Here is a 10,694-nt window from a genome sequence, read left to right as displayed (position 1 = left end):
ATCATATTACAACATACAAATGTATCCAATTTACATGGTGTACACCTTAAATTTGCACAGGGTTGAATATCAAGTGTATTTCAATAGGAAAGTGAAAATAGATGTTCAATACTGTTCCATATGAAAGAGACTCTCTCACTGAGGGTATGTCATAGAAAGCATCCTTTGTATGAACAAGAACAGCCTTAAAAGTACTAGAGCCATTTAACTGCAAAGGAACCTTTAGAAGGTAGTGATTTCTCATTCTTTCCAGGTTTTCCAAGACATGTTCAGTACCTCTCCTTGGAGATCTGAATCACACTTGGTTGTGAGGTGAATATGGAGTATTGGATTCATTGCTGTATTGACTTAGTAGCTGGGGTGTGTGACTAGGGCAAATAGTTGGTTGTGTCTTGGTGCAGTGTTGGACCCAACTCAACAGCTGCCGAGAGACCCGCATGAATAATGGGTTTGCACCCACTGTTTCCTTTCCTGGCAACACACTTTCCAAGATGTAATCAGATTGATTCCTCAGCATCTTCAAGTCTTTGTTCACATATCACCTTTCCCTTCATTCCTGTTATGACTACCTCATCTGAAATTGTAACCTTGCTTCCTGTCTCCAAAGATACTTTCCTTTCTCTCTCCTGTATTATTACTTATTAGGCCTTATCATTTTACAAACAATACACTGTTTTTTTCCTCCTTCTTCCCTCCCTTCCTAATCCCTTTCTTCCTTTCTCCTCCCTTCCTTCTTCCCCAACTTTCTCTTTCCCTACTTCCTTCCATTTCTTCCTTCCTTTCTGTTCACTTTTTAATGTATGAACTCCCACAGTTGCATGTATCCCATGGGATTTTTAAGCACTTTGTTCATTGCTGTTTCTCTATTGCGTAGCTCTCACTAAATATTTGTTGGATGAATGCATCGATTCAATGGCTGCATTAATTAAGCAACGTTAGTTTCATTTTCTATTATCTCTCTCTTTGACTTTGGATTTTTCCACAAGAAATGCTTCAATCCAGAGAGATCATATCAGTGTTGCTTCACTGTGCGTGAGTGTCAGATGACAGTATCTACATGTACACGAGGGAGGCCATCTGTGGAGGAATGTACAGCCTGACCTAGGTGGATGGATCTGAGAACAGGCTGCCATACCCTGGTTATTCCCCTTTGAGGAATCCTAGGGTTGAGCAAGCTGTAGATGTCCATCTTCTAACGTGTCTGAAAGGGGCACTGCAGGGTGAGTGATCCCCCCAAGGCTAGGTGTTGGGTTCCTCTGGCTTGTCAGCAGAACTGGTAATCGTGGTGCCATTCGATCCTCTTAGTTGAGAGGAAGCCTGGAAACAAAGTTGTTTTCTGGAAAATGTTTCCTACTGAAAAGTCTTGACCTGAAACCTGTGTCATAATCAAGGGACTAAAGTGATCTTTTCAAAGGGCCTCTGGCTGTGCTGTTGACTCTCTAGTGGTTTCTCTCAGTACCAACATTGCCTGGCATTAACTAGCCCGGATTCTGATCTGGCAGTTCCTGATTGGTGCCCTCTGCCTATATAAGGTCAGGATGTGGAATGCTGAAGGCAGCGTCCTACCTTCTCCTGAGCTCCACGCTTTCTTATCTGTGCTCCCTGCTAATCAATTCCCCAGCATGAAGCTCTTGGCGTTGCTGGTACTGGTGGCCGTTTCCACCTTCCTGGTTTCAGGCCGTAAGTAAAGATTCTTACCTGAAAAGAAGGTCTGGGGCAAGAGTCCATCAACGTATATGCTCTGTGTGGGTGTGGGTTTGGAGGAGCTTAGAATGGTGGCCCCCACGTCCTCCACCCCACTGCCCTGTTCCATCCCCATTTTGACTGACCCCTCAAGGTAGAGTGGACTCTCCCTTTAGGCTTTGGCAATCCAGTCAGGTCTTTGCTCAGTTTTAACCTTGGTGTTCAACGTCATTGTGAGTGTCATTAAAATATGTTCAAGAATGTAATCAATAAAAAAATAAAGAAAAGAATGCAATCAGAGTTTTATTTCAGGAGAGCAAAAAATGGTGACGTATTATGTCTTTTGTGGGGTTTTGTTTGGGGGGGTTGTTTGGAGGGGGAGACAAGTAGAAAAGCCTAAGGTTCTTCAGTTATGACAGCCTGCAATATTGTCTATAATTTCTCTTCCCTCTATGCCCTAAGCTGGTGTTTAATTTATGCCTATTTTTCTTTTTCTCTTGTAGAGACAACTGGCGCTGCAAGTGATAGCTCTACTGGTAAGTCTGTGTTTGTACTTCATGTCCTTCCTGCCATGACTGTTTTCCATCTCTGTCTCGTGTCACGCGGCCATGGAGGACAGAATGCAAAGCAGCTGCTTGGGAAAGCCACATTCTTGCTTGTAAAGTTCATTGTGACTATAGAAAATCTGCTGATTTCTTATACATTTTTAGAGAATATAGTCTCTGGAAAGGACCAATGCAAATTGTAAGTGTTGTCTAGGAGAAAAGACAAGGGATTATGGTCTGAATTTGTGGTGTGGGAATTTGGGGGAGTTGCATGTAAAGTCTTCTTGATGACCATCATTTGAAGGGGTGAATATAGGGTCAGTGTGTAGAAGTGGGATTAATCAATTTCAGGATGAAGAAAGACAATGTAATTAATTCCTGAAGGTGATATAGAAATGACAGCAGTAGGCCTGCATGGGAGTGTGGAATGGAGATTGAGGAATATAGGGTGAAGTTGATGAATGGCCTTATGCTTTGTTCTTTGTAACGTATGCCTTAGTCCCATGCTGATCTGCATTTTTTTTTCTTATGCGAAACTGAAGGTTGTGTAAAAAAGCCCCAAGCGCATTTCTTGGGCTTCTCACACAGTGTCCTCTACATCCTATGCCGTGTGTGTTGTACTCATGCGTATATTGGGACGACTTCCCTTTTTGCCCTTCTCAGTTGGGGAAGGACTTGTTTCCTTTGGTAATAAGGGCATAGACTATGGTCAGACCTCATACACTGTGCCATACATCCTACCTGCAAAGCCAGGGCCAACTGAAAAAATATCGTCTCAAGTGATTGAGGACTGAGACATTATCGCTGCAGTGTGAGTGTTGAGACTGAGCTATCTACTTGCTGGGGTAGGTGTAACCCACAAGTGTGGGGTCTGACCCTGGTGATTTGTCAGGAGCTCTGGTGTAAGGTGTGGAGAGTGATAATTGTCCCCCAAATTGTCACATTTCCTTTGAACTGGGGTGTTTGGGGGGCATTTGCTCATGTTTAATACAGTCAGAATAGTACCCTTGTCTCCCTTTATGTCTAATGTGGCTCTCCTAGTTACTTCTATAACAGACAGAGTCCAACTTGAAGAACAGGTGAGACAAATATAATCCCCTTTGAGGCCAGAACCTGAGAGAAGAGATTGGACTTCATTCAAAGAAAGGAGATACTATTGTACAAATCTGAGATGCATGAACTTCTTTTTTTCCCCCGATACATGATCTTCTTCTTGTGTTGTTCTCCTATATAGTTTATTCCGCTACTCACACTGATTCATGATGCAGTGGAAACTAATCAGATCAAGTTATCCCATGGGAGAGAACCATAAAGTCAGCTCACTAGGGATTTCCTTTTGCCTGTGAGCCATGATCCCTGTGAATAAGAACACATATGGATTTGGTATTTTGTGTTCACCACTAGGTGGAAGTATTTGCTTGTCTCTTAGTCTTATAGTCCTTGTAAGGAAACCCCAAATTCTTTCTGTCCCATCTAGGGAAGGGCTAGGAAGAATGAGTCTGGGAAAAGTGGATAGCCAGGCTAAAGAGAGGACAAACTATTGACAATTGCAGAACTGAATTCAGAATGAAGAATGTACCTCCAAGCTCAAGTGGGACAAATTCCATTCCTGGAGAAGAGTCAAAAGTCACAGCTGGATCTTTTCTGTCTTTTTAAGTTTTCTTTTAAGTTTATTTACTTAGAGAGAGTGGGAGAGAGAGAGAGAGGAAGCACCAGCAGGGGAGGGGAAGAGAGAGAAGGAGAGAGAATCCCAATGAGGCTCTGCACTGTGAGTGCAGAGCTCAAGTGTCTCGAATTCATGAAACTTGAGATCATGACCTGAGACAAAATCAAGAGAAAATTAAACCACTAAGCCACCAAGAGCCCCTGGATCTTTTTCTTCTAATTTCAGCTGCTGCCACCACAGCTGCCGCCACCACTGCCGCTGCCACCACTGCTGCTCCTGCCACCACTGCCGCTGCCACCACTGCAGCTCCTACTACCACTCCAAAGGGTAAGCCACTCATCTTTGTGCTTTCTTTTCGGGGCTCTTGATTCCTTGGTTCCCTATGATCCTGGCAGATTCTATTGTGTGGTCAGGAAGGAGAAGCCATGAGAGAGCTCTGTTTCCATCATTCTCTAATTATTTCTGGCTTTACAAATCAAGTCAGCAGATAGATCTCAGAGGAGCCCTGAGGTTGCAGCTTCTTGTTCACTAATATTACCTGCATGTTCCTGACATGTTGGCTTTAATAGGGAATTTTGTCTTTAGTGGAAATATTATTAGAAAGATAGGGGGCCAGGTGACTGTTTATGTTTATTTTTTATAGAAAAGTGTTTGTTTCTTTTGTTTTTAAGTTTTTATGAAGTTTATGTATTTTGAGAGAGAGAGAAAGAGAGAATGCAAGTGTTGGAGGAGGTGGAGGGGGAGACTGAGAGAGAGAAAGAAAGAGAGAGAGAGAGAGAGAGATTGAGAATCTCAGCAGACTCCATCCTTTCAGTGCAGAGCCTGATGTAGGGCTCAAATTCACGAACTGTGAGATCATGACCTGAGCTGAAGGTGAACACCTAAGCTCTGAGCCACGCAGGTGTCCCAGTGTTTGTTTCTTTGAAAGACTTTTCTAAACGTAGACAACAGCTTTAAAATGAGGCCTCCTTGAAGCAGACACTTTTGAGCATTATTCAGGGTATTCCTGGGAATTTGGAAAGCCATTGAGGACCAAGATAGTACAGTCTTCCTATTCCTGATTCATCTTTCCCCTCCTTCTCCTTTCATGTATCATCGATTATGAGATTTATTGACTGTGAACATATGCAAGGTATTGTGGTATAAAACTCACATACAGGGTGCCTGGGTGGCTTATTGTGTTAAGCGATGGACTCTTGGTTTTGGCTCAGGTCACAGTCTCACGAATTCTCTCTCTCTGCCTCAATCCTGCTTGCTTGCACTCTCCTCTCTTAAAACAAACAAACAAACAAACAAACAAACAAACAAAAAAACAGTTTTTTTCATTAATTTTTTAAAATGTTTATTTTTCTGAGAAAGAGAGAGAGATAGTGGGGGAGGGATAGAGAGAGAGGTAGACACAGAATCCGAAGCAGGCTCCAAGCTCTGAGCCGTCAGTAGAGAGCCCAATGTGGGGCATGAACCCACGAACCATGAGATCATGACCTGAGCCAAATCCAGATGCTTAACCAACTGAGTCAGCCAGGTGCCCAAGCAATAAATGAAAAAAAATTCACATAGAAATGTAATTTATATATGAGTCATTCTACCAAGGAAACACTGTAAAGATGAAGAAATGGAAAAGTTCCAATGAAAAACTTTCCCCTGAACAGATGGGAGAGGTTGCATGTGTACTTGAGGAAACTTTTTCAAATATTGCTTTATAGCCTTTCAGTGTCGGGGCCATTGCTTGGCACCTTGCACAAGGGTGAGTAGTGGGCAGTGCATGAAGGAGAAAATGAGTATATATCCCTGGTGAGAAGGTGGCAGGGTTGCTCTGTTGAATCATAGAGGGAGAACTAGTACCTGTGGACCTACCTCCTGGGCTCTCTAGACTTCGAGCTTATCTGGGCTCCCAACCAGGCCTGCAAACCCCATTTTTGGGGGATGAACATCTCATGGCCATTTGACTCCATGGAATTCAGTGCCATTTGACATTTGTTGGTTTCCTTTCAGATTCCCCAAATGAAGCCACATTCTTCATCCTTTTTGAAACCTGCTTGACGATATATTTTATTCTCTTGCAGGCCTTCTGGACTTTATCAAGCATATTTTGAAGCTATGATTGTGAGATGGAAGTCTCCTGGATGTCCTGCATGTGATCCTGCTGGGCTCGGCCAGAATGTCCTTTCATTTGATTTACTCCAACCACGTACCATGCCTATCATGTCTTTCCTATCTCTAATCACTTTGTTTGTTTTCAAATAAAATTAACATTGAGCAACATCAAAAATAGTATATTTTTAAGATGTTGGGAAGTGGTTGTGCAATGCTTTTATCAGCCCTTAGTGACAGATTTTACTTAATCCTTCCTGTGTTACTGTGAAATGGACTTTGTGCATGTCTACCCAATTTTTACACATAAGGCCCTCTTCTCGGGTGCATCAGTAGAGACTAGAGGTTTCTGTAACATGAATGCACTAATCAACATTTACTAGGCACCAGTGTCCATTCTGGTTTCCATCAATCTCTACTATTAACTGAGTCATAATTTTTCTCTTATCTGCAATGATATAGCAGGTGAGTAGGAGGAAAGCAGCCCTGCCATGTGGGAGTTGGCTTAGTGGCAACGGGTTGGGAGTTATGGAGTTATTAGGGGCTCACCTGAGCTGAGAGCCAGGACACGGTGTACTCCTGTTGGACATAAAAAGTCATAGAAGTCCAACAGCAGAGAAGGGCACTCAGTGACTGTGATGAAAGGAGTGAAAAACCAAGATCACTTTAAAGTGGGGCACCGGGATGGCTCAGTTGGTTAAGTGTCTGACTCTTGGTATGGTGCAGTTCATGATCTCAGGGTCACAAGATAGACCTCACACCACTCAGCAATAATGGTAGAGCCTGTTTGAGATTTTTTTCTCTCCTTTTCTCTCTGCCCCTCCCCTGCTCTCTCCCTCTGTCTCTCTTTCTGTCAAAAACAGACCACTTCCCGGGTATGTTTCAATACAGACAAAAGCAATGTTAGTGTGGCAAGCCCACAATAGCACATATCCCTTTTTCCAAGTTAATGTGTGACTACTGCTCTATTATCTATCACAGCTTTGCCTTATTTTTCTCTTCTCCTTATAGAAAAGATTTCTTAAGATAACCAATCATAGCATACTCATGCCCCTTGACAGCATCCAAAACCAGGGCAGAGGCCTGCTTCTCTACAACATCCTCCAAACCACCTAATACAAGCCCAAATCTTATATAACTCTTTTCTAACACCCTTGAACTGAGACATCTCTCTGCAATTCCCCTTGGTGTATGTTCTCCCCCACAGCAGTGACAAAGACCCCAAACTTCTCAGCTACAGCTGCTCCTGGTGGTTTTTGGCTGCCAGGCTTCAATACCTGAATGCATAATCAGGATGAATATTATACATGAATGAGTCAAGTTGTCTTCATCGTTTCAACTGTGGGCATGTGCCCAGTTTTCCCACACTTACTAAATGGGATTCTTTAAACTTGTCCTAGTTCTTACCAGCAGTACACTAAGCCGTGCTCAATTCAAGAAGAACATGTCAATATTCTGATAAGGAAATGATGGTGTTTACAATTTGATTTGAACTAAATCTTTTTGATTTTTAAAAAACGATTCTGGAATGCCAGTGGATAAGATGTACAGGAGACTGAAGATTAAATAGGTGTATTCGGATTGTTTGAGCAGGATTCAGTGTGATCAAGGCTATTTGGGAGGTGCAATAGGCCAAGTGGAATGGGTAGACCTTAATAGAGTTAGCCAACACCTTCTTTTCCACAGTAGTTTGAGTCTCCCTTGCACTACAGAATTTTCATAGAGTAGAGCTCAGTGTATGTTTACCATATATCCATAGGGATATCTGAGTATATTAGAAATTGTCACAATTTAGTTAGGTAAGATCTGGAGTTAATGAGCATTAGGGGAAAATTAGCACATACTGTGAGTATTCCTTCCTCAGAGGAATAAACTACAAAGAATGAAAACCTTTAGTATCCATAGAAGAACTGGAGGGTAATTGAAATGGCTAGCTAATATTCCAGGCCATGTCGCATCTGTGAAATTCCCGTGAATTATGTCAGTTGGAGCAACAGGATATTGCCCAACTTTGCAACATGTTGTCATATTTTTCAGATCATGCTAATAAGTAAGAAGGTCAAAGACTATTAGGGCTAGGCTGGTTATGGCAAAATCATGCTCCTCACGTAACGGTCCTGCTAGCCTCTTCTCACAAGGTCAGCAGAAAGATATCTGAATTTCAGCAGACCTGAGCCCAAACTGTTGGTAGATTGACTGAGAATTGGCTCCAGGTAATTCCTATGAGCCCATAGGATATGACTATATGATATAAGTTTCTGCCATCACCTATATGCTGGAATCTGGAATTTTTGGCTCAAACCAAGCAGGATTTCTTGCAAAGTTGTCTTGGGTTTTGGATTTGAAAACTACTTGAAGGAATAGATCCTTCTCCCAGACTATTTGAAAAATGGTTGCTAGCTTGTCAGTGGTGTTTGATAAAACAAGCCCTCGCACTGATGAGTATCAGGTGATTCTGAGGAGACAAATACCTTGGGCCTTCTGTTGTTCCCTGGATGATGCCATACATACAGTCGAATATGTATTGGCAGCTCGGGAGAGTCCACTCATAGAGTGGCAATTTATTTTAAGGAGCATTCTAGCAGAAGAAGTTCAGGGAAAGTACCACACAAAACAAACAGGCTGTGTTGCTACTTGTTTGCAGAAAATAGAATTGCAAGGACATCCCTGACCTCATTCCTGAGTGGTCCTGGGGATGAAGGATTGAAGGACTACCAATAGAAATTCTTGAGTTGAGTTGAGGCCTATGTTGCTCTTTGGAAGTCAGTTGGTTGTTGATTTTTAAAAATTGTTTAAGTTTATTTATTTATTTGAGAGAGAGAGAGAGAGAGAGAGAGAGAGAGACCCAAGCAAGCTCTGTTCTGACAGCACAGAGCCTGATGTGGGGCTTGAACTCAAGAATGGTGAGATCATGACCTGAGCTGAAATTAAGAGCTGGATCCATAACCAACTGAGCTACCCAGATGCCCCTGGAAGTCAGTTTTCAGCAGGCTGTGTTCATACCACAACCCTGATGAAAGAGAGCAAGGTTAAGTTGGCCTAGTGAGTGGAATTCAAAGCTCTTCATTTAGCAGTGGACAAAGTGTTAGGCTCCTGTTCTAGAGGAGCATTTAGATATTATAGTCTGTTGGGCTGTAACAAAGAGTTGCATGTATTGTCAGGCAAATGGGTTCCAGGCAACTAAAAAAAACAGCTACGTGTATAATGCACTCAGATAAGGAAATGTCTTTGTGAATTTAGTAGAGGAATTAAAATTGTGAGGATATGAAACAAACAAAAATGTTGGCTAAGAAAAGGATTGAAATGTTGACATAGCTTTCTCCATATATCTGGGCCCTGAGAGGAGATGCCTGCGGAAGCTCAGGTCAGGCCCCATGAGCTAGAGAGGACACATTCTCCTTGAATTCAACAAAGGCAAATGATATTAACAGGAAAATGTATCCAATAATTACAAGAAAGGTTTGGCTTAATAACAGCTGTAGGTGAAATTAGTTGATATGGGCAAGTGGATCACACTGAACCTCTCCTGGTAGCTCCAGGATTCTGTAACTGGGTGTAAGTACTGGTGCTAACTGGGCACCTGTTCTTCTTTGGGAGTTGCCTATAATGTAAAGAAACAATCCTAAAGATACAATGAAAGATACAATGAAAGTTTTGAATAATAGATTCTTCATCAATTTGGTCCACGGGAATATACTTCTTCTCAGGTTACAAACTTTACTGCTGCTAGGAAGTACTATTCAATGAACAGAGATGGTAAATTAAACATAATGTCTTTTGATAAAATATAGTTTTTCAATTTTCTTTTCCTGTTAGGACTTTTTTTGTTTTCTGTCTAAGAAATGTTAGCATCTCCTAAATTGAGACAGATACACTTTTAGGTTCCCTTCTGAATGATTTATATTGTTAGGTTTTACGACCGAGTCTTTGATTTTTGTGTATGATATGATGTATGAATCATGGTTTATTTCTTTTATGTTACAGGTAGTTGTACTTTCCCCCCCAGCATACTTTGTTGAAAGACTTTCTTCTGTTGAAGACTCTTAGCATTTTTGTGAAAAATGATTAATTGTATATGTGTGGGTATATATTTAGATTATCTGTTCTGCCTCATGGACCGGACCCATTTCTCTTTCTTGAAGTCAATATCTAGTGATTGGATTAATGTAGCCATAAAAGTTTGTAAACTGGGTGGTGTGATTTTCTAATTTTGCTCTTTCTCAAGATGGTTTTGGCTACCTGTCAGTTTTTGTGTTTTTTAAATGTAATTTATTATCAAGTTAGCTAACTTACAGTGTATACAGTGTGCTCTTGGTTTCAGGAGTAGATTCCCATGATTCATCGCTTAATACAACACACAGTGCTCATCCAAACAAGTGCCCTCCTCAATGCCCATCACCCATTTTCCCCCCTTCCCTGCACCTCCCATTAACCCACAGTTTGTTCTTTGTATTTAAGAGTCTCTTATGGTTTATCTCTCTCTCTGACACTGTTTTTTCTCCTTCCCTCCCCCCATTGATTTTCTGTTAAGGTTCTCAAATTCCACATATGAGTGAAAACATGTATCTGTCTTCCTCTGACTGACTCATTTCACTTAGCATAAATTCCATCCATGTTGTTGCAAATGGCAAGATTTCATTCTTTCTCATTGCCAAATGCTATTCCATTGCATATATAAACTATGTCTTCTTTATCCATTCATCAGT

At 41.6% G+C, this 10,694-nt stretch overlaps 1 protein-coding gene across 1 annotated transcript; it reads left to right on the top strand.

Moving 5' to 3' along the window:
- Positions 1-1,539: 1,539 nt before the first annotated feature.
- On the top strand, positions 1,540-6,209 carry LOC109249265 (CAMPATH-1 antigen-like). The gene is made up of 3 exons (XM_053895444.1): positions 1,540-1,680; positions 2,187-2,219; positions 4,120-6,209. Exons 1-3 carry the CDS (start codon positions 1,623-1,625, stop codon positions 4,260-4,262), a joined length of 234 nt encoding a protein of 77 aa, XP_053751419.1. The 5' UTR covers positions 1,540-1,622; the 3' UTR covers positions 4,263-6,209.
- Positions 6,210-10,694: the final 4,485 nt, after the last annotated feature.

This window comes from Panthera pardus, unplaced genomic scaffold (assembly GCF_024362965.1).
Source record: "Panthera pardus isolate Hobbes unplaced genomic scaffold, ASM2436296v1 HiC_scaffold_6, whole genome shotgun sequence".
Taxonomy (NCBI): domain Eukaryota; kingdom Metazoa; phylum Chordata; class Mammalia; order Carnivora; family Felidae; genus Panthera; species Panthera pardus.
The sequence above is the reverse complement of the archived record's forward strand: the minus strand, read 5'-3'. Positions and strand labels throughout refer to the sequence as shown.